The sequence below is a fragment of the Balaenoptera ricei genome, chromosome 18 (genome assembly GCF_028023285.1).
Source record: "Balaenoptera ricei isolate mBalRic1 chromosome 18, mBalRic1.hap2, whole genome shotgun sequence".
NCBI lineage: Eukaryota > Metazoa > Chordata > Mammalia > Artiodactyla > Balaenopteridae > Balaenoptera > Balaenoptera ricei.
This window is the reverse complement of record NC_082656.1, coordinates 25192867-25218556: the sequence shown is the minus strand read 5'-3', so window position 1 is coordinate 25218556 and position 25690 is coordinate 25192867. Positions and strand designations below refer to the sequence as shown.

Sequence of the window (25690 nt, the reverse complement as noted above, 5' to 3'; positions counted from 1 at the left end):
CCCAGAGTTATTCTGTCTCTTTGAGTTGGCTCTGCATATCCGTACCCAGATCCATCAGTATGTTGAATTTATAATTTTACTCTAAAAAAGTCACCTATTTCCTTAACATCAAATTCTTATCTCGGTGTAGCCCCGACTATTAAAAACATCTATAAAGACAGCCACAATAAGTCCACCCTTTAGAGAGTGATCACACATTGGATATTTTGATAAGACAGGTAATTACCCTCAAAAAACAGAGAACCTTTCATTGTGCTCTAAATGAAGAAAAGGGTACTTCTACAGGAAGATCTAAACTTCCCCAAAACTCTAAATTATACTTATGGCTATCAAGAAGAAAAATACCACAGAGACAATACAGGTGGAAATGAAAGGAGTAAGAAGGCATGAAATGGTACTCTGAATTATTAGTTTAGTCTACATCAACCTAGAACAGTTTCCAAAACATGCCCTGTAGGACACTGGTGGTCCCCAAAATGTAAATGTTGTGCAAAGAAAACAGATTGCTAGATCCTATGGTGAAATACATTTGGAATAAAAGGTAAAACAAAATTACATGTTTATTTACAGTAGGAATTCTCTGAGCCTTTAATATATTCATGTCAATTGCAACTCTTGGGGGAGGAACTATATCTGGTATCTGGAAACTTTTTTTTTAAATAAAAGATTCATTTTTTCAACTCAATACATAAAACAAAATGGGTGGAAACCAAAAACATTTTTAATTGAAATTAAAATAATAAATAATACAATTGCTTAATAATTATTATTTCACTTAAAAAAGAAACAAATCAAATACTTACATTTGTAATCCTCCAATTCTGGCTCCAGGTTATTATCAGTACTTATTTCTATTGCAGCATCTGCCAGATTTTTTTCTAATGCTGACCTTGCAAGGCTTGGTAAAAACCTGGTGGGGTGGGAAGGATGGATTGATAAAGTCAAAGCTTTCTGTGATTCCCAAATATCTTTTGACACTTAGACAGACACACTCACTCTCTCTCTTACTAATTATAACCAATTAAGGATGATCAGTCCTGATTTGTGGAAGCTAGATAATAAAATATTTCAGAATAAATATAAACTTCATGTATGTGTGAAGATGAAGTGTATGTTTGTTGAATCTCCTTTAGTAAAGAAAACTAATGTGTAATTAGCAGTATGTGTTTACATACAACATTTTGCAGGACAAGAATGAAAATAATTTGCTTTTTAAAATGGATTTAGTATACCTCATACATCTTATTTATCATTTAACTGGCTTTTCAAATTTTCTTAAATAGATAAAACAACCACAATTTAACCTACTTCAAATTGGCAATCACAAATTCAGATTAGTGGAGATGGATTAATGAGGTTTTCTTTATTTTCTAATTCAAATTATTAGATGACTTTAAGATTATTCAGCTTGATTTTCCTTCCATTTAAAAAATATACCTGTTTATCTATTCTGTATGTATGTTGTCAAAACAACTATCTTGTGAGTGACAGAGGCATTCTTCATTTACAATTCGATTGTATGAACATCATGGGCTTAGAACAGGAAAACAGAGTTTCCCTCACACATAAATAAAGTTATATCCGGAATTTATGATCACAAGTGAGCCCACAGAACTGCTTTTTAATCCACAGTTACCTGCGCTATATTACTGTAAACTCATCCTATGTTTCAAATAAACATACTAAGAACATACACTTCTAATTTAGGTTTTCCATAGCTCTAAATCTTTGGTGGTTACCATAGCCTTGAGTATAAGCTTTAATAAAAGAGATGTTGGTGTGAGCAAGAAGGCAAAAGCATGAGTGTGTAAAAAACTGTTGGATTCCCTGTCCCTGTAACATTCCAAACCACATAACTAAAACCAACTATCTCTCACCTACTGCCTCATTTTGGTTTTAGGCTGTGATGGGGGGCGTTATATAACTTTAATCAGTTCAGCATCAAGTGAGACTTACTGCTGTTCATCTTTAACCTTTCATCACGTTCTTAGATTGTTGCCTTGTTCAAAACCAAGCCCTCACTTTGTCTCTCAGACCTGATAACTGGGCTTTTATGTTGTTTCCTGAGCCCTTGTCTTGGCACCTACCTTTCTCTCACCACTATCTCACAAACTAGAATCTAACCTGGTAACACTAGGCCCTGTGGCTGCATCTCCATTGATTGACAATGACCTGTCAAACCACCTTGACTGACAGTGACCACTTTCAAGCTTAGATGTTGTGTGCTATTCCCAGAAACCCCTTACATCTATATAGCCTGTCTGTCAACACATCCTCACATTCCCTGTACTGGAACGTTTCTAGACTGCCCTCCAAAGCCTGTGGAGGATAGCGAACAAGGCATGTACACCTCCCTTTCAAAGGCAGGGACAGGCATTGCTTGCAATACTGTACTCTTTCCTGCTGAGACTGAACATGCTTCAGATTAATTTCAACCTCACACCAGAGAGCACTACCAAATAATCAGAGGTAGTATGGAAGTTGAAATATATTTACATCTAGAACCTGTATTCTAAAACATATTAGCCCACGTAACAAATGAGGAGAATGAAGCATATTAGGTAATGTGAGGCCAACCCTTACTTTTTTCCTAGGTTTCAAGGGGTTACTTAACTGCTTCCTTTCTCATTGCTCACTGATATTTTCTACTTGCTTTTTTCTCTTCTTCTGTGGCCTTTGGTAAAATAAGTGGATAAGTGAAAGAATATCACCCTTTCTATCCTACCTCTCTATAACCAAAGCAATGACATATCCTGTTATAAAGTTTTCAAGTACACTTATCACAATTATAAGCATTGGAGTGTCTTTTAAAAATCATTATTATCATTATTTTAACTTACTGCCAACAAAAAAACAATTAGAAAGTCTCTAGTCTCATTACGTCTTAGTTATAAGAAAACTGAATAAAGATTTAACCACATCCTGGGAAACAGAAACAGAAGTAGTAATCCTAGGCTAACTCGAATAACTGTGTCTTTGTCACAGAAATGGGATAGGGACAAATGTCTTTGTCACAGAAATCTTAATCTAAATATTCCTTAATCTTGGATTAAGGAATAAAATAGGATTTCTAAGAATGGTAGCATGAGCTAGAATAAGGATAGGGGATGCCCTCAAATTACCAGCCTGAGAGGAGGAATATTAGTAGTAAGAGTGAGAGGAAAAGACTGAGGGGCTCAGGGGATATAAGGCAGCCTATGATTTCTATTTAGAAGGTATAATTAATTTATACCTGATTTTAAATCTTAAATTTATAAACAGTATTGGAACATTTAAGATAACATGGATCATCCTATTTATAAATTTAATGTGTTATACTTGTGAGTTATTCAGTTTCTCAAGAAGGTTTTGTTTGTTAACTTCAGACATCTGAAGTACTTAAAAGGAAACTATATATATATATATATATATATTTTATTAACAAATTTCAAATGTTTGAAGATATTTAATTTAGGCAAGTTTTATAAATGGAACCAAACATTTTTTTAAGGCCCATAAAAGTAATGAAGATCTGTTAGACTTACAGAGTAAGTTGAGTAACAGAAAAATCTAAAGATCTAAATTTTTGAAATTATATCCTTAAAAAAACTGAACAACAGGAGGAGCTTCAAGATGGCGGAGGAGTAAGACGTGGAGATCACCTTCCTCCCCACAAATACATCAGAAATACATCTACATGTGGAACAACTCCTACAGAACACCTACTGAACACTGTCAGAAGACCTCAGACATCCCAAAAGGCAAGAAACTCCCCACGTACCTGGGTAGAGCAAAAGAAAAAAGAAAAAACAGAGACAAAAGAATAGGGACGGGACCTGCACCAGTGGGAGGGAGCTGTGAAGGAGGAAAGGTTTCCACATACTAGGAAGCCCCTTCGTGGGCGGAGACTGCGGATGGCAGAGGGGGGAAGCTTCGGAGTCACGGAGGAGAGCGCAGCCACAGGGGTGCGGGGGGCAAAGCGGAGAGATTCCCGCACAGAGGATCGGTGCCGAGCAGCACTCACCAGCCCGAGAGGCTTGTCTGCTCACCCGCCGGGATGGGCAGGGGCTGGCAGCTGAGGCTTGGGGTTCAGTCGGATCGCAGGGAGATGATTGGGGGTGGCTACGTGAACACAGCCTGAAGGGGGTTAGTGCGCCACAGCTAGCCGGGAGGGAGTCCAGGAAAAAGTCTGGAGCTGCCGAAGAGGCAAGAGACTTTTTCTTACCTCTTTGTTTCCTGGTGCGCGAGGAGAGGGGATTAAGAGCACTGCTTAAAGGAGCTCCAGAGACGGGCGCGAGCTGCGGCTATCAGCGCGGACCCCGGACACGGGCATGAGATGCTAAGGCTGCTGCTGCCGCCACCAAGAAGCCTGTGTGCAAGCACAGGTCACTATCCACACCTCCCCTCCTGGGAGCCTGTGCAGCCTGCCACTGCCAGGGTCCCATGATCCAGGGACAACTTCCCCGGGAGAACACACGGCACGCCCCAGGCTGCTGCAACATCACGCCGGCCTCTGCCGCCGCAGGCTCGCCCCGCCTCCTCCGTACCGCTCCCTCCCCCCGGCCTGAGTGAGCCAGAGCCCCCGAAGCAGCTGCTCCTTTAACCCTGTCCTGTCTGAGCGCAGAACAGAAGCCCTCATGCGACCTACACGCAGAGGCAGGGCCAAATCCAAAGCTGAACCACGGGAGCTGTGCGAACAAAGAAGAGAAAGGAAAATCTCTCCCAGCAGCCTCAGAAGCAGCGGATTAAATCTTCACAGTCAACTTGATGTACCCTGCATCGGTGGAATACCTGAATAGACAACGAATCATCCCAAATTGAGGAGGTGGACTTTGGGAGCAATGATATATATATATTTTTTTTTTTCCCTTTTTCTCTTTTTGTGAGTGTGTATGCATATGCTTCTGTTTGTGATTTTGTCTGTATAGCTTTGCTTTTACCATTTGTCCTAGTGTTCTGTCTGTCTTTTTTTTGTGCGTGTGTATAGTTTTCAGTGCTTGTTATCATTGGTGAATTTGTTTTTTGGTTTGGTTGTTCTCTTCTTTCTTTCTTTCTCTTTTTTTTCTTAATTAATTAAAAAAACCTTTTTTTATAATTATTTTTTGTATTTTACTTTAATATATTTTTATTTTATTTTATTTTATCTTTTTCTTTCTTTCTTTCTTTCTTTTTTTTCGCCCTTTTATTCTGAGCCATGTGGATGACAGGCTCTTGGTGCTCCAGCCAGGTGTCAGAGCTGTGCCTCTGAGATGGGAGAGCCAAGTTCAGAACATTGGTGAGACCTCCAACCTCCACATAATATCAGACGGAGAAAATCTCCCAGAGATCTCCATCTCAATGCCAAGACCCAGCTCCACTAAACAACCAGCAAGCTACAGTGCTGGACACCCTATGCCAAACAACTAGCAAGACAGGAACACAACCCCACCCATTAGCAGAGAGGCTGCCTAAAATCATAATAATGTCACAGACATCCCAAAACACACCACCACATGTGGACTTGCCCACCAGAAAGACAAGATCCAGCCTCATCCACCACAGCACAGGCACTAGTCCCCTCCACCAGGAAGCCTACACAACCCACTGAACCAACTATAGCCACTGGGGGCAGAAACCAAAAACAACGGGAACTATGAACCTGCAGCCTGTGAAAAGGAGACCACAAACACAGTAAGTTAAGAAAAATGAGAAGACAAAGAAACACACAGCAGATGAAGGAGAAAGGTAAAAACCCACCAGACCTAACAAATGAAGAGGAAATAGGCAGTCTACCTGAAAAAGAATTCAGAATAATGATAGTAAAATGATCCAAAATTCTGGAAAGAGAATGGAGAAAGTACAAGAAACGTTTAACAAGGACCTAGAAGAACTAAAGAGCAAACAAACAATCATGAACAACACAATAAATGAAATTAAAAATTCTCTAGAAGGGATCAATAGCAGAATAACTGAGGCAGAAGAATGGATAAGTGACCTGGAAGATAAAATAGTGGAAATAACTACTGCAGAGCAGAAAAAAGAAAAAAGAATGAAAAGAATTGAGGACAGTCTCAGAGACCTCTGGGACAATATTAAACACACCAACATTCGAATTATAGGGGTTCCAGAAGAAGAAGAGAAAAAGAAAGGGACTGAGAAAATATTCGAAGAGATTGTAGTTAAAAACTTCCCTAATATGGGAAAGGAAATAGTTAATCAAGTCCAGGAAGCATAGAGAGTCCCATATAGGATAAATCCAAGGAGAAACATGCCAAGACACATATTAATCAAACTATCAAAAATTAAATACAAAGAAAAAATATTAAAAGCAGCAAGGGAAAAACAACAAATAACATACAGGGAATCCCCATAAGGTTAACAGTTGATCTTTCAGCAGAAACTCTGCAAGCCAGAAGGGAGTGGCAGGACATATTTAAAGTGATAAAAGGGAAAAACCTACAACCAAGATTACTCTATCCAGCAAGGATCTCATTCAGATTTGACGGAGAAATTAAAACCTTTACAGACAAGCAAAAGCTAAGAGAATTTAGCACCACCAAACCAGCTTTACAACAAATGCTAAAGGAACTTCTCTAGGCAAGAAACACAAGAGAAGGAAAACACCTACAATAACAAACCCAAAACAATTAAGAAAATGGTAATAGGAACATATATATCGATAATTACCTTAAATGTAAATGGATTAAATGTTCCAACCGAAAGGCATAAAGTGGCTGAATGGATACAAAAACAAGACCTCTATATATGCTGTCTACAAGAGACCTACTTCAGACCTAGGGACACATACAGACTGAAAGTGAGGGGATGGAAAAAGATATTCCATGCAAATGGAAATCAAAAGAAAGCTGGAGTAGCAATTCTCATATCAGACAAAATAGACTTTAAAACAAAGACTATTACAAGAGCCAAAGAAGGACACTACATAATGATCAAAGGATCAATCCAAGAAGAAGATATAACAATTGTAAATATTTATGCACCCAACACAGGAGCACCTCAATACATAAGGCAAATAATAACAGCCATAAAAGGGGAAATCAACAGTAACACAATCATAGTAAGGGACTTTAACACCCCACTTTCACCAATGGACAGATCATCCAATATGAAAATAAATAAGGAAACACAAGCTTTAAATGACACATTAAACAAGATGGACTTAATTAATTTTTATAGGACATTCCATCCAAAAACAACAGAATAAACTTTCTTCTCAAGTGCTCATGGAACATTCTTCAGGAGAGATCATATCTTGGGTCACAAATCACGCCTTGGTAAATTTAAGAAAATTGAAATCATATCAAGTATCTTTTCCGACCACAACGCTATGAGACTAGATATCAATTACCGGAAAAAATCTGTAAAAAATACAAACACATGGAGGCTAAACAATACACTACTTAATAACCAAGAGATCACTGAAAAAAATCAAAGAGGAAATCAAAAAATACCTAGAAACAAATGACAATGAAAACACGACGGCCCAAAACCTATGGGATGCAGCAAAAGCAGTTCTAAGAGGGAAGTTTATACCAATACAATCCTACCTTAAGAAACAAGAAACATCTCAAATAAACAACCTAACCTTACACCTAAAGCAATTAGAGAAAGAAGAGAAAAAAAACCCAAAGTTAGCAGAAGGAAAGAAATCATAAAGATCAGATCAGAAATAAATGAAACAGAAATGAAGGAAACGATAGCAAAGATCAAGAAAACTAAAAGCTGGTTCTTTGAGAAGATAAACAAAATTGATAAACCATTAGCCAGACTCATCAAGAAAAAAAAGGGAGAAGACTCAAATCAAAAGAATTAGAAATGAAAAAGGGGAGGTAACAAATGACACTGTAGAAATACAAAGGATCATGAGAGATTACTAGAAGCAACTATACGCCAATAAAATGGACAACCTGGAAGAAATGGAAAAATTCTTAGAAATGCACAACCTTCTGAGACTGAACCAGGAAGAAATAGAAAATATGAACAGACCAATCAAAAGCACTGAAACTGAAACTGTGATTAAAAATCTTCCAACAAACAAAAGCCCAGGACCAGATGGCTTCACAGGCGAATTCTATCCAACATTTAGAGAAGAGCTAACACATAACCTTCTCAAACTCTTCCAAAATATAGCAGAGGGAGGAACACTCTCAAACTCATTCTACGAGGCCACCATCACCCTGATACCAAAACCAGACAAAGATGTCACAAAAAAAGAAAACTACAGACCAATATCACTGATGAACATAGACGCAAAAATCCTCAACAAAATATTAGCAAACAGAATCCAACCCCACATGAAAAGGATCATACACCATGATCAAGTGGGGTATATCCCAGGAATGCAAGGATTCTTCAATATATGCAAATGAATCAATGTGATACACCATATTAACAAATTGAAGGAGAAAAACCATATGATCATCTTAATAGATGCAGAGAAAGCTTTCGACAAAATTCAACACCCATTTATGATAAAAACCCTCCAGAAAGTAGGCACTGAGGGAACTTACCTCAACATAATAAAGGCCATATATGACAAACCCACAGCCAACATCATCCTTAATGGTGAAAAACTGAAACCATTTCCACTAAGGTCAGGAACAAGACAAGGTTGCCCACTCTTACCACTATTATTCAACATAGTTTAGGAAGTTTTAGCCACAGCAATCAGAGAAGAAAAAGAAATAAAAGGAATCCAAATGGGAAGAGAAGAAGTAAAGCTGTCACTGTTTGCAGATGACATGATACTATATATAGAGAATCCTAAAGATGCTACCAGAAAACTACTACGGCTAATCAATGAATTTGGTAAAGAAGCAGGATACAAAATTAATGCACAGAAATCTCTTGCATTCCTATATACTAATGATGAAAAATCTTTAAGTGAAATTAAGAAAACACTCCCATTTACCATTGCAACAAAAAGAATAAAATACCTAGGAATAAACCTACCTAAGGAGAAAAAAGACCTGCATGCAGACAATTATAAGACACTCATGAAAGAAATTAAAGATGATACAAATAGATGGAGAGATATACCATGTTCTTGGATTGGAAGAATCAACATTGTGAAAATGACTATACTACCCAGAGCAATGTACAGATTCAATGCAATCCCTATCAAACTACCAGTGGCATTTTTCACAGAACTAGAACAAAAAATTTCACAATTTGCATGGAAACACAAAAGACTCCAAATAGCCAAAGCAATCTTGAGAAAGAAAAACGGAGCTGGAGGAATCAGGCTCCCAGACTTCAGACTATATGACAAAGCTACAGTAATCAAGGCAGTATGGTACTGGCACAAAAACAGAAACATATGTCAATGGAAAAGGATAGAAAGCCCAGAGATAAACCCACACACATATGGTCACCTTATCTTTGATAAAGGAGGAAAGAATATACAATGGAGAAAAGACAGCCTCTTCAATAAGTGCTCCTGGGAAAACTGGACAGCTACATGTAAAAGAACGAAATTAGAACACTCCCTAACACCATACACAAAAATAAACTCAAAATGGATTAAAGACCTAAATGTAAGGCCAGACATTATCAAGGTCTTAGAGGAAAACATAGGCAGAACACTCTATGACGTAAATCACAGCAAGATTCTTTTTGACCCACCTCCTAGGGAAATGGAAATAAAAACAAAAATAAAGAAATGGGACCTAATGAAACTTAAAAGATTTTGCACAGCAAAGGAAACCACAAACAAGATGAAAAGACAACCCTCAGAATGGGAGAAAATATTTGCAAATGAAGCAACTGACAAAGGATTAATCTCCAAAATTTACAAGCAGCTCAGGCAGGTCAATATCAAAATAACAAACAACCAATCCAAAAATGGGCAGAAGACCTAAATAGACATTTCTCCAAAGAAGATATACAGATTGCCAACAAACACATGAAAGAATGCTCAACATCATTAATCATTAGAGAAATGCAAATCCAAACTATAATGCGATACCATCTCACACCAGTCAGAATGGCCATCATCAAAAAATCTACAAACAAGAAATGCTGGACAGGGTGTGGAGAAAAGGGAACCCTCATACACTGTTGGTGGGAACGTAAATTGATACAGCCACTATGGAGAACAGTATGGAGGTTCCTTAAAAAACTAAAAATAGAACTACCATATGACCGACCCAGCAATCCCACTATTGGGCATATACCCTGAGATAACCATAATCCATAAAAAGTCATGTACCACAATATTCATTGCAGCTGTATTTACAATAGCCAGGACTTGGAAGCAACCTAAGTGTCCATCAACAGATGAATGGATAAAGAAGATGTGGCACATATATACAATGGAATATTACTCAGCCATAAAAAGAAACGAAATTGAGTTATTTGTAGTGAGGTGGATGGACCTAGAGTCTGTCATACAGAGTGAAGTAAGTCAGAAAGAGAAAAACAAATACCGTATGCTAACACATATATATGGAATCTAAAAAAAAAAAAAAAAAAGTTCATGAAGAACCTAGGGGCAAGGCAGGAATAAAGACGCAGACCTACTAGAGAATGGACTTGAGGACACGGGGAGGGGGAAGGGTAAGCTGGGACAAAGTGAGAGAGTGGCATGGACATATATACACTACCAAATGTAAAATAGATAGCTAGTGGGAAGCAGCCGCACAGCACAGGGAGATCAGCTCGGTGCTTTGTGACCAGCTAGAAGGGTGGGTTAGGGAGGGTGAGAGGGAGGGAGACGCAAGAGGGAAGAGATATGGGGATATATGTATATGTATAGCTGATTCACTTTGTTATAAAGCAGAAACTAACACACCATTGTAAATCAATTATACTCCAATAAAAATGTTAAAAAAGAAAACAAAACAAAACTGAACAGCAGTTTTTAAGCCAAAACTTCCTGAACAGTCTTTCCTGCAAACAAAATCATTTTTCAGGAAAACAAAAAATTCACATCCACAATAATCATTATACTTATTTAACACTGTGTATTAGTTCTAGCAGGCTTATAACTTTAAAAATTTAATTAGCTAATAACTTAAACAGTGGAAATTTTATATAGTTGTTATTCATTTTATGTCACAAGGGAATTTTGAAAAATACTGTATACAAACTAAGTTTTTGATGAATGGAAAATTTCCTCATAACCTCAATGTCAAAGGTAGTTAATCTTCATTTCTGATTAAATTCTTATAACTCTGCCCCAAATTTCTATGCTAAAGGATCATCACCCCAAGATTTTCCAAAAGTAAATAATTTAATGGAATGCAAAATACTTGAATGGAGTAAAACTCATTTTATAGGGATTTATAGTTAACTCTTCCACAATAAAGTAATTTTTGGAATACAAAATACCTGATATCTTCCTAACCTTCTAAATTTTCTTCCTTTTGGCCTCTTAGGTTTTCAACTATCTAAAATGAATTATGCATCTAGCTCCAAGACTTGGCAATTATAGGCAATGAGAGGTGCTTAGGGAGCCATTCCCTCAGATGAAGAAATGTTCCAGTCAGAACTCAACTGGCATAAACAATAAATAAATGAAAAATATTTAAAAAATTAAATTAACAAGATAAAAGAGCCACGCTAATATTTAATAAATTTAATGTTTAACAAATTTAGGCTAGAGAGTTTCTTTTGATTTTGTCTGCTTAATAATAGACTTCATGAATATAAATCATATCAATTTTTCTAAAATTTTCTATGAAATTTTTTTTTGTTGTTCCTTCCTGCCATTGTGCTATCCTAAAGAGAAGGTTAATAAAAAGGCTTTTGACTCTGTAGCCTTGCTAAAGTCAACAGATGATACATAAACAAGATAGCTGTTTTACTATTTGCAAAGGGTCATGGGGTGGTAACAAAATAGAATTTTATTGTATTCAGTTGATAACACTGGAAAAATGCATTATTTGATTCAGTGAAGTATGTGTATGAATATGGAAAGTATTTTTTAGTTTTTAAATAGTTTTAACCATGAACTACTTCAAGCATACAGAAAATTACAGTATACTAAGTATTCTATTCATCTCTCTCTATCCCTGAAGCTAACTCTTACTCTGAAATTGGTGTATACCTTTCTTGTCCATATTTTTATTTTGCTGCATATGTGTGAGCAAAAACTATATTGCACTTTTATTATATGTAAACTTTTATATAAATAGCATCATATACAAAATCTCCTCTTTCAAACTTTTGACTTGATGTTAAGTTGTCATGATCCACACCTGTTGATACATGTAGATCTACTTCATTTTAACTGCTGTATAGTACCTCATTATATGAATATGTCAGTTTATATATTCATTCCCTACTGATGGACTGATACGTTGTTTCCTATTTTTCATTCTTACAAACAATGATGCAATGAACATTCTTCTACATGCTTCCTTATACATACATGTAAATCTATCTCTAAGGTGATTATCAAGAAGTAGAATCATCAATTCATAGAGTATTAATATATTAAGGCATAAAGTTACTGTAAGATCACCCCCAAACTGACAAGACTTCCATCCCAACAGCAGTCATGAAATTCCATTTCCTTCTGCTCATGGAAAATGCTATTTTTACAGGTAAAAATTGTAAAAGTATAAAATGATAGCTGATAATTGTTTTAAATGTCATTTTCCCTGATCAATAGTAAGTTGAGCATCTTTTCAAATGTTTGTTGGTTATCTGAATTAACTTTTCCTGCACATCTATTAATCCTTTTGCCATTTAGGGGTGATGCTTTTATCTCATTAATTTGTATACTTTATAGTTCCTGAATAGCGATCCTTTTGAGATTAGAAATCTTGTGAAACATCTCTTAGTTTGTGGCTTATAACTTGCAGAGTGGCTTACAGTGTTCTTGTCATATATCTGGATTTTACTTTTTCGTATGGGAATAAAGTGGATATTTTTTATTTTTAACCATTTATTGACAAGTCCATCCATTCCCACACTAATTCATAATGCTACCTCTAACATATACTAAGTTCCCAGAAATATGTGGGTCTGTTTCAGGGCTCTGTAGTCTATTCTAATGGTCTATTTGTCTTTTCTAGCACCGATACCACACTTAAAATAAATATAACTTTATAATGGATCTTGATATCTGATGGAGAAAGCACACCACTTAAATCTTCCTCAAAATTTCTTTGGATATTGTTGGCCCTTTATATTAATTTCGAGATCAGCTTGTCCAATTCAATATAACCTTGGTTGTATTTGACCAAATTATATCTACATATCAACTTGCAGGGAAACAAACAGCCTGACAATACTTAATCTTCCCTTTCATGAACATAGTATAGTTTCCCATTTCCCACAGCTATCTTTTACAGCTTTTAATAAAGATTTACGTTTTTCTCCATAAAAGCATTATATGTCACTCATTAGATTTATTCTTAGATGCTCAAAGCTTTCTATTATTATTTTGAATGGTATTATTTTTAAAAATTAGACTTCCTTATTGATTTTTGCTGGAATATATAGGAATAGCACTGACTTGGGTGCATAAGTAATCTCATTATATTTTATTTGTTCTAATATGTAGTTTATATGTAGCTTCTTTTGAATTTTTTATGTAGCCAATCATATAATCTTTAGCCAATCTAAAAGTATAGAAAGGTGACATTCTTGTTTTGTTCCTAACTCTTAAGGGAATAAGCCAAGTATTTTACCATAAGAATGTTTGCTATAAAGTTTTAGTAGATACCCTTTATCAGATTAAAGAATTTCCCATCCATTCATGGTTAACTAAGAATATTTTTTGTTTATTTTTGCTTTGGCTTGTTTTTAAGTTTGGCTGTTGAGTTTTATCCAATCCTTCTTTACTGATTTATTAAAATGATATTTTTCTCAGTAATATGTTAATATGGTGAATTTTAAAAAAGAATAGTAAACCTTCTTCACATTCTTGAGATAACTCCAAATTGCTCATAATTTATTTATGTATATAAATAAATTATATATATGTCATATAAATAGATATGATATATATATATTTAGCTACAATTGGATTTCATTTAGGATTTTTGTACACAGTCCATGAATTTGATTTACAATTTTCCTTTCATACATTATTCTTGTCTGGTTTAGGTATCAAGATTACACTAGACTCAAAGTGAATTGTTTTGTCTTCACTATTTGCTCTCTAGAACGGTCTCTAGAATGCTTTGTGTATGATTATTTCATTCCTTCCAAAGTATTATTTTCCCTTAGGCTCTGAAGCTGTTTATATTACTTGGCATTGACTATTTACTTCTATTAATACACATCAATAACCAAGTTCTGACTAAGGAAACCTGGGTAGATAATGAATCTATCTTTCTGTATATATTGGGTTGTCCAAAAAGAACGAACTTTTTGGGCAACCCAATAATTTCTTCAGTTCATGACCCTAAAAAATAGGCAATTGAAGCATTTTTTTTTCTAATTTTCATTTGGAAGTCTAATATTAATCTACTTAAAAGAAAAGGAGAATCAACTTTATTATTTCTCATAATTATTAGTTATTCAAAGAATTACCCCAAAGACACTGGAAGCAAACCTCATTTTAGCTTCATTTCACCACAGAACAAATTCAAGTTGCAACATAAGGAGCTTACTTTAACTACAAGAAAAATTGACCACTAAGCTGAAAACTTATAGAGGGCAGTTAGAGATCCTCCTAAGCTGGATATAGATTCTCTTTTAATTCCTTTAATATATCAAGGAATGAATGGACAACAGTTAAAACCACCATAAAAATAATTACCAGATCACATGAAAAGAGTCTAAAAGAAATCTCCAGATCTATCGGACACTGCTATTAATCTTTTCTTATTATTCTTTTAAAATAGTTTCATGCAAGTATGATTCTGTAAGGAAATTATATAAGCTGATGTTTTATTAATAATTTCCAAACAAGTATGAAAAATATTAGTGTAGACTGAAAAGATGTTAGTTTTGTCAAATTTGGGCAACAGGACAGTACTACCAAGCATGGAAGGTTCCAGTGCAAATTTGGGAGGTGCTAAGTGCTTAAGAGCACTCACTCAGAAGACACATGAGCCAGCATTCAAATACCAAACCTCCTTTTACTTATTTACTACTGTCTGGTTTGAGAAAGTGACTTAGTTTTCTCATCTATAAAAATCTCTAATCTATTACTATGCCTAAGTAAGGTAATATATGTTACCTTATACACAAGGCTGAAATAGCTACGTATTCAGACTGATACTTTTCCCAGACCTGTGAGTACAGACTGTGAAACTTATGTTACTGTTTTAGCAAAGACCCAGAAAGTTGAATTCAGTGAGAAAGGAGAATATGGTTACCTGGAAAGACAGGCTTTAGTGACAGCACTGTGAAGATTTTCGTTAGGGTACTGTGACAGCCGACGAGAAATCCTCAACAGCTGTCTGGTAGAAAGGGATGCTGCCAATGACTGTGCCTACCAAAAGGCAAAGACAGGCTGTTAAGAGTCTTGTTTCAACTTGCTGAAAAGTCCCTTTGGATGGGTATCATAGCAGAATTCATTATTCCTAAGGACAAGGCCAAACTTAAAAGAAATAGGTACTGTTAATGAATTACAAATAAAATAAACAGAAACCAATTTACACTTAAAACATCCTTAAAGACATTTTTAAAAAAATTCCATAAAAACTATTTATTAATTAAATTCAATTAAAGTACTGTGTATACATGTTTTTCTTGGGGGGGAGGAGGCTGGATGGAGGTAAGATGTTACATTGTACAGATGGAACCTGACTTACAAATAGCCGTTATGTACAATTAACCATTTGTTCATTTTTTTTTTCCTGCTTACACAAAGCCAAACTGTTAAGATGGCCAGAAAATGCTTACAGTTTTAAGTAAATCTATGACTTCTGAAATAGAAAAAAGGAGTTGTGGACAATTTAGGCTTCTGATCATAGAGGTGTCAACCAGTTTTCACCTGGGGGCCAGCTTACAGTTTGGAATCCTTCTCTGACACTGTCAGAATAATTTCCCTTTGTGTTCTTACTCTTCCCCAAATCCCATTAATAGAGCTGCTAGTATAGAACTCAGGACATGGTAAGTACCAATGAATATTTGTTGACTTGAATTTGAAATTATCTTAGCAGACAGCATAATGTAATAGTAAAATTTATAAGCTTTGGAGTCAGACAAATCAGTCTTCCATTTATTAGCTGTGTGATTCTGGTAAGTTTCTTAATCTCTTGAAGCCCCAGTTTCCTCATCTTTAAAATGGCAATAATAATGCCTTCCCTTTTAAGGTGTTATGAGGAGTAAATTAGAAAATTATTCTAAAGCATTTAGCAGATGTTGGACACATATGGGTGCTCAACAAATGGCAGCAATTTTTTTTTTTTTTTTTTTTGGCTGCATTGGGTTTTTGTTGCAGTCAAAGGGCTTCTCACTGCAGCAGCTTCTCTTGTTGCGCAGCACAGACTCGAGGCACACAGGCTCTAGTTGGTGCACATGGGCTCAGTAGTTGCAGCATGCGGGCCCTAGAGCACTCAAGCTTCAGTAATTTTGGTGCATGGGCTCAGTAGTTGCGGCACGCAGGCTCTAGGGCACGCGGGCTTCAGTAGTGGTGGTGCGTGGGCTCAGTAGTTGTGGCTTGTGGGCTTAGTTGCTCCACAGCATGTGGGATCTTCCCAGACCAGGGATTGAACCCATGTCTCCTGCATTGGCAGGCGGATTCTTAACCACTGCGCCACCAGGGAAGTCCAGCAATTATTATTCAAAGTCAGCCTCTTCAAAATGAAAAAAATCTAACAGAGGAAGGGAATGGGACCTACACATTAGTAGGAATCTTATGCATCAGATTATTACGGGCCTAATGTCTAACTAAGATCAGTAGCATTAGAAGATAGTGGTTTTCACTGATAATCAAGAGAAGAGGAGAACTTTTGAAGTAAACTGGTCCACTGGTGGTGGTGGTGGGGAGGCACAGAAGAGACCAGGGTGAAATGTCACAGAGTCTGACAAGGGCAATAAAGTGGCCCTGAGCACCAGAGGAAACGGAGAAGGAGACTCTATTAAACTAACCAAGGATTCAGAATGGATGTTAGGAGGATGCCAAAACTACACTACGTTGTTTGTTCCTTTTAACACTTCGCTTAAGCCCATCTCTGTACATCGCAAGGAAGCAGAAAGTGAATTGGTTTCTCCTTCCTCGTGTATTTCACAGCTCCATGAGATGTTGGTCTGCTGTTATTAGCATTGTATTTCAGTTACAACATGGGTTAAACACTCCTTTGGGGACTAGATTAGGAGCATGACCACCATTTATGACATATCCTTTTTTCTATTAAAAAACACATTCTAAGTTACAAAGAACTCATAAGCAAAACATTTGATTCAGACTTCTTCAACAAATTTGCATTCTAGACATGGAGACAATACTTAAATATAAGAAAGCATAAATTGCAATTCAAAATAGCATATAATTTAATGCAAAAATAAGTGGAGCACTTGACAAAACTGCTATAAGGGCTTAAAATGTTCAAATGGGTAGCAGAAATGCTATGAACAAAGGCATGAACGCAACAGGAACAGAAATACAAGCAGAATGTGAGGAAACCAGCCCAGCTTTACTAGAGGGTCCTGCTGGAAAGCTTGCTCCCTAATATCAAAGACCCGTAAATCACATTTTGAGGAGTTTGGCCCTTCTTCTAAGGGCAATAGGACTTAGTAACATGATTTTAGAAAGACTAACCTGGCAGGAATATGCAAAGTAGTTGAAGGACAGAGAAAACTGAGACAGGAATCAGAAAGCTACTTCAGTTACCTACTTACAAAGAGATAAAGTCCTACAGTAAGGTTACTGGCAATAAGAAGGGGGAGAAGGGATCAAACAAATGTTTCAAAGGACTTGGCAACTGATGGATATGAGAAAGAAGGACGGATGTGAGAAAGTAGGAAGAATTAAGGATAAGATTGTTTCAGCCACTATGATCGAAAGTATTAGAAGTTAAATATGACTTAGCAATTCTCATCTTAATATTTGAGACCATGAAAAATTCCTATTTTAATCATGGAAAATGTATGACAAATGACTCCAAGCAGAAGATTCTTATGACAAGAGTCCTATTAAACCATATAGTAACTTTCCAGGTTACAAAATTCTAATCTAATTCCAAACATGACACTGAATTCAGGCTTCATATTTCATTCCAGTGATCAGTAAGGACTTCTTATGAGTTTAAAAAATATCACATCAGTTGATAATACCAAAATGCTTTGCAATAACATCCAGGACTAAATCAGAAAGAAGTTTAGGTTGAGCCACTTACGTGTTGAGTAAAGGGTTTGGCTATTTCTGTTCTCACGTTATTACCAACTGAAAATTGAGAATGTACTTTTAATTTAAAAATCCTAATGTACTTAACACTTATAATATCAAATTTCTAACTGCAGTTTTATCTTGCAAAAAAAGGGTGAGGATGTGAGCACATTCCCTTAGTTACCATGGTTATTCAGTTTAAGAGCACAACTCAAGGGTTTTTTTTGGATTAACATGATTAATAATAGTAATTCAGCTTAAAAATATGAAAGGTCTTTTCGAAAATTATTAAAAATAAATTTTCTATTTTTCCTCTTAAAGAATTATTTCTTTTATGAAAATGTAATGTTCTCTGGGAGAGAAAACTCCAGGGAAATCTATTTATAAATTAATAACTAATTAATTAATTTATTCATGTACTCATCAAACATTTGTTAATTTTCTAGGATGTGCCAGGCACCAGGATGGGAAATAGCTGGTGCAAGGACGCTCTGACCCTCCTTTGTCCCCCTGGAAGCAGGAAATGAATCTCCCATGAAAAAGATACCGTCCCTGTACCAGGAGGGTAGAAAGCATCCTTATCACCAGAAATAGGAAATTTAGGACTGAGAAGGCTATATAAACAAACCTTGTTTCTTCTTCACTTAATTACTACCCCAAGCCCAAACTTCTTTGTGTTGTCAATTCTTCAGAATTTTATTGTTTCTTTGACTAAAAGGTATAAAAGCTACCTGCTTTGGTCACTTTTTTGAGTTTCAGATTTTTATGGGGCTTCTGCATGTACAAAATTAAATTTGTTGTTTTTCTCCTATTAAACTGTCTCATGTCAATTTAATTATTAGGTTAGCCAAAGGACCTAGAACAAAAGAAGGTAAAAGTTTCCTGCCCCTATAACATCCCAAAATGTAAATACAATCCGAAATAGAGAATCAATGAGGAAGAAGAAGTTAGAAGCTGAAGATAAAGTTGTAGGCATTAACACAGAGGTGATACTTGAAGCCATAAGAATACATGAGATTGCTCAGCACAGGAGACAGAGAAGTAGACCCAAACCTCCTGGAATACCCAAGTACTCCCCTAAAGTTAAAAGTTGTTTACTATGACACCAGCCATGAGGAGCTTAAGATACATACATAGAAGAAAGCATAGCATAAGGGATAAATATATCAGCTTAAAAAATAGATTTCAGGGCTTCCCTGGTGGCGCAGTGGTTGAGAATCTGCCTGCCAATGCAGGGGACACGGGTTCGAGCCCTGGTCTGGGAAGATCCCACATGCCACGGAGCAACTGGGCCCGTGAGCCACAATTACTGAGCCTGCGCGTCTGGAGCTTGTGCTCCGCAACAAGAGAGGCCGCGATAGTGAGAGGCCCGCGCACCGCGATGAAGAGTGGCCCCCGCTCGCCGCAACTAGAGGAAGCCCTCGCACAGAAACGAAGACCCAACACAGCCATAAATAAAATAAATAAATAAAAAGAATAAAAGAATAAACAGGAGCTGTTGTTTAAAAAAAAAAAAAAGGGTGCCGTGATCAGATAAGCATGGGAAGCTCGGCACACTCTATCTCTATGGCCCTTTAAAAAAAAAAAAAAAAAAATAGATTTCAAAGCACTGAACTCTAAGAATATAAAGCAGCAGCATGTCAACAACAGAAAATCCTATGGAAAATAACCCAGACTTACTGTTGGATCCTGTGTCTCTCTGAGTTTGTGTGTAAATGATAACAATTTGTCCAAAGCTTCCTGAGGCATATTTGGGACCTATTTTATAAGAGAATTAAGGAAAGAAAGAATAAATTGGGATATATGAAAAATCAACCAGAAATTATGGCTACTTATCAAACAATATTAGAATTACATTTTTTGAAATCTCTGATTATAGGTATCATGTTTAACCTGTGGATAAATTTGCTTATTCATCTTCTCAGGAAACACTTCTGCCTCTGCTTTCTCTTTAAGAATCAGGTAAAAACGATGTGGTACATATATACAAATGTATACTCCTCAGCCACAAAAAGAATGATATAATGCCGTTTGCAGCAACATGGATGCAACTAGAGATTACCATACTAAACGAAGTAAGTCAGAAAGAGAAAGACAAATACTGTATGAGATCACTTATATGTGGAATCTAAAATATGACACAAATGAACCTATCTATGAAACAGAAACAGAATCACAGACATAGAGAATAGACTTGCCAAAGGGGAGAAGGGTGGGAAAGGGATGGATTGGGAGTTTGGGATTAGCAGATGCAAACTGGCATATATAGAATGGATAAACAACAAGGTCCTTCTATATAGCACAGGGAACTATATTCAATATCCTGTGATAAGCCATAATGAAAAAGAATGTATATATATATATATATATATATATATATATATATATATATATGTATAACTGAGTACCTTGCTGTACAGCAGTAATTAACACAATATTGTAAATCAACTATACTTCAATTAAAAAAAGAAAAAGAATCAGGTAATCAAAACCAGGCCACTCTTCATTTACAATTCCATCACCAGGACAAAACTGAAAGGAGCCTCTAACCAATTAAAAACTGGCATAGAGCGTACCCATAAGAAACTTTTCATATATTATATCCTTTTTTGTTAGCTTCAACTCTAATTTAGGCACTTTTCTTACTGAAACCAAACTCCTTCATTTAGTAGTAATCTTATATCTATGTCTACTAAGAGATGTAAGGTATCCTTGTATAAAGGGCGGATGCTCAAGCTGTCCATTTTTTCAAGGACTTTAAAACCACATACCTGGGGGGTGGGGAAAGGATGGATTGGGAGTTTGGGATTAGCAGATGCAAACTATTATACAGAGAATGGATAAACAACAATACTGTATAGCACAGGGAATTATATTCAACATCCTGTGATAAACCATAATGGAAAAGAACACAAAAAAGAATGTATACATATGCATTACTGAATCACTTTGCTGTACAGTAGAAATTAACACAACATTGTAAATCAACTATACTTCAATAAAATAAATAAATAAATAAAAACCAACCACATACCTGAGGGGCATGATCTATTTATCAATGAACTCTGAAGAACAGTTGTCCCAAAACATACACTGATTGCTTTTAAGTACACCAATTTTAAACTAATTAAATATGTATTTGTATTGAATAATAAGAAATTTTTACATAAATAATAACAAGTTTAAAATTTTAATTTAAAAAGAGCAGGAGTTGTTACAACAATGACTGGTATCATGTGACTATTTCAGAAACAAACTGCTCAGGGTTTCTTTGGGCATTTAAGTAATTGGAACTTTTAAAATTTGAAGCTCTATTCAGTACATACTCATTTATTCTTTAAATCAATCCTGTGATGTAAGAAGTAGTATCATCCCCATCTTCAGATGAAGAGCCTGGTTGAGTAATTTACCCACGTTCTAGAAGCTAATCAGTAGTGGATTTGACATTTAAAGGCAAGCTATTTGACTTTAAAGCCTATGCCCTTATCCACAACCATGCTCATAAGACCTAAAATTAATTAATTCATTCTGGTATTTCAAAGGGGATGAGTGCATTTATGTAAAAAGTTAATTATTAGTGATCTAGAATAGTACTGTCCAATAGAACTCTCTATGATGTTGGCAATGTTCTTTATCTATGCTATCGGCCACTTGAAATAAGACTGAGAAAATGAATTTTTGAATTTGATTTAATGTGGCTAGTGCTACTACACTGAATACTGCAGTTCTAGAACTCCAAAAGTGCTAAACAAGTGCTTGGTTAAGGCAGACACTGCAATAATAGTTTACATACACTACAAGCCACTAGACAACTTATCAGTTAAGTATAGGATATATTACAATCCCGAGGGGACCAGGACTACTTAGTATTTTCTACAAAATCTAAGGAACTAAAATATATTTGGCCTCTCCTAATAGTAGGAACTTAAAATTTAGTCACCTTCGGCTGAATATAAAAGGAAAAGGAATCCCCAAACTGCTTCCACATGAGGGAAACGGAGAGATAGCCTACATTCATGGTTCTCAAAGTGTGGTCCCCAGACCAGCAGCTGTCAGCATCCCCTGAGAACTTCAGAAGTGCAAATTCTCATGTTCCATCCCAGAACCACCGACTCGGCAATCTGTCATTTAACAAGCCCTCCAGATGATTTTGAAAAATGTTGACATCTGAGAACCATTTTATGAGGAAATCTGGAAATTAACAGTGAGAAAAAGCCCAAAATATCCAACTCTGCTCAAGCAGGTGTCACAAAGACCTTAAAAAGAGAACAGCTGAAGGCAACAGGCTAGAGCTGGCCTCACTCTTACCATTTCTTTAATCACTTGCATTTCTTCACTTTTAACAAGTGGTTTCATGTAATGGAAAAAGAACATGGTTAAGAATTCTGGTCCCAGCCACTGCTGTGCCGTGCTTCCAGTAACAGGGGGTTCTGCTAAGGCGATGATTCTGAAGGAGGGGTGGACAGGAAAAATCGATCTAAAAGGAAAAAAATTTTTTCAAAACATAACCTTTTATGTTAGAAATTAGGTCATGGTAGCTAAAGCCTAGGCAATAATAAGGCTGTACTACAGTTAAAGCTATTATCCAAAGAACAAGCTTTGAAAAAACAAGTCGGGACATTCTAAAAACCTAAGATTAAAACAAAAGAAGAATCACCAACCATTAATATTTATGATGTACCACATCCACTGATGAAACTCCATCCCTGGTACAAACCACCATTTTGGATATGTTGTTACACCTACGATAAATTTTCTCCATAGTCCCTTGAAACATAACCCCAAACAGTCCATATTTATTTCATAGGTCCACTGTCTTTATTCAAAATCTCCTGTCTTGCAAGGAACCCACTCTACGTCAACCATAGAAATACCAAGAAGTATGATTCAGGATAAGAAGACTTTTTATAATATAGACAATTTAAGCAGCATAAGGGATTGGATTAAAATTAAACTTTGGATTGGCAATAAGAATACTTAGGTCTTAAAAAGGTAGAGAAAAGTGAACTTCTATATAATTCACTCTTTTGTCATTTTATAGGAAACCATATGATTTTTAAAGTAATCTCTTTGATAAATCTCTGCTAGGGAATCTGAGGATGTAAATATTCTAGGACACACAGAGGAATAAAGTAAGACTTCCCATGTTTTGTGAAATGACTTGAGTAGTTTTTGAAGAAGGAGCTAGAAACCGTTTATCATGATCTAATCATGAGTAATATCCTCAGTTCTTATCAATTTTCAAAATTGCAGTGCAAATAGACCTTTTGAGGGTTATATCATCCTTGCTGAGAAAGGAGAGATGAAACTCAAACACTTGCGAAGATCTTCAGAAAAACAAAAATAAAGGGACCTAAATGGCATTTCTTCATTGTCGTTAACTATTGTGGTAGAACTCAAGTTATGTGACTGGGCAGTGAGAATATCAGGAGATAGGACATGTGTAGAGAGAATCAAATAAATACTCTGAAGATTTCAGATAAGAAAAAGTCCTCCCAATAGAAAAGGTAGGTCCACTGAGTCCCTGACTGCATGATCTGTACTTTTAGGGGGCGACAGCATAATTTGTAAGTCAGGGAAAAGCAATTTTTAGAAATGGTCATATGAAAAGTCTGGATGAATTCCTAAAAGCTACCAAATACCATTTCATTTCTCTAGGTAGGAAAAAAAAAAAAAAAAAAAAGACTACTTTTTCCCAAGCATGGCATGGGGATGATCTGTTCAAAGGAGTTGTTCTAGGAAAACAGGAAAGGATAACAACACAGATAATGCCTGAAAGTCCTGAGGATAACACGGTCACTCATGATTGCTAGTAATTAGACAGTCACCTAACAGAACCTGGACAGAGAAAATTCTATGATCTGAAAGCTAAAAGGAAAGGTTATTCCATTTTCCACTTCTGCTGAGTGATTTGCTATAATCTAGAAAAGTCTGCTTCATGGCCCAGCAACAGATGTTGGATTCATCCGTGATCCTCCTCTCTCCTAGCTGGGACAAAAGAAGGTGGCAGAGACAGAGCCTGCTTATTTGTGCTTTGATCAAAATTAAAGCTGCAAATGTAATTTTTTACTCAAGACAGTGAGGGATACTAAATTAGGGAATAAACAAAGCCAAAATCCAATAAGCAAGCCAAAAGAGGAAGTCCAATTTACACCTTAAACCAATAGGTCAGGAAGAGGTACCACAGCTGAGCTGTAAATTCAGGCCTAGAAGAACCATTAACATGAAAGCAAGCTAGGTGGTTTTAACTAATATAGGGGGATGGTTATTGCTTATGACATGCATTGTCTGTGGCTTGTTTTCTGGTACTGACTCTAGCAGGGTACCCAAATGAGCTAGATAAAATTAAAGGGGGCAGTTTGTGAGACAGCTGATGTGACAGGCAGAGAAGTGTATGCTGACAATAAAAACAGCCATCAAACTACTGAATAACAGGATGAGAGGGATCTTTTTGTTTGTTAGGATCTCCTCAAAGGCTTCCTTACATATAAATAGGTCATATGGAAAGTCATTTCCTGATGAAGTTAGGTTCTCCAAGCCTGAAAGTTAGAGAGCAGAGTATTCCTGAGGATCAGCCATGTACTTTCAGGTGATCTGACATACTGGTGGGTAACACAAAGGCTGAAGCAGTGGTAAATAACTGAGAATTAGGAAATATGCACTATGAAAATTTAAAATCAAGGGTTAACTTCAATTTTACTAGACTTTAACAACAAATAACAAATGAAACTAAAGATATGGATTAACTTCAGATAAACAGATATTATTTCATAAAGATTAAAAAATTTTAAAGCAAAAGATCTTTTACAAGGACTTAAAAAATTAAAATATTGCAGTCAATATGTTTGTTTGGGGGCATAAGTTTTTAGAGAGTAAAGTACTTTCCAATGCTTCTCAGCAATAAAAAGGAATGAATTATTGATATACATAACAACATGGAATATCTCAAAATAATTATGTTGAGTGAAAGAAGGCAGATCCAAAAGAGTAATAGTGTGTGATTCCACTTATATAAATCTCTAGAAAATACAAGTTATATAGAATAACAGGAAGCAGATTCCTAGGGGTAGAAGAGGGTGAGAAGGGGAGAGAGAGAGGGATTACAAAGGGGACCAAGGACATTTTGGGGATCATAGATGTAGTCATTATATTGATTGTGGTGATGGTTTCATAGGTGTATAAAAAAGCCAAAAATTATCAAACTGTATACTTTAAATATGCAGTTTTTAATATGTCAATTATACCTCAACAGAGCTTTAATAAAACAAAAAATTCAATAAATTTCTATCTTTGAAGGAAATTATATGCTACATTTTTGTCAAATGTGTTTATTAAGGAACTTGAAATAATAATATAGAAGGTTTTTATAAAGATATTAATCATGAACTGGAAGAGGATTTTGTAACTGGCCTTCCACACTATAATACTAATGTTCCAACTCAGAACCTGGAGGTTATGCAGTCCTGTACACAGTCC

At 36.0% G+C, this 25690-nt stretch overlaps 1 protein-coding gene across 2 annotated transcripts in view; it reads right to left on the bottom strand.

Moving 5' to 3' along the window:
- The window catches only part of VWA8 (von Willebrand factor A domain containing 8), a 360366-nt gene that overhangs the window by 210043 nt on the left and 124633 nt on the right, over nt 1-25690 (bottom strand). For both annotated transcript variants that reach the window (XM_059902829.1, XM_059902830.1), the window contains exons 15-18: nt 22523-22691; nt 19895-19972; nt 15258-15373; nt 804-910 (exon numbers count right to left, since the gene is read on the bottom strand). In XM_059902829.1, the coding sequence (XP_059758812.1) occupies nt 804-910; nt 15258-15373; nt 19895-19972; nt 22523-22691 (470 nt within the window). The remainder of the gene's footprint in view (nt 1-803; nt 911-15257; nt 15374-19894; nt 19973-22522; nt 22692-25690) is intronic.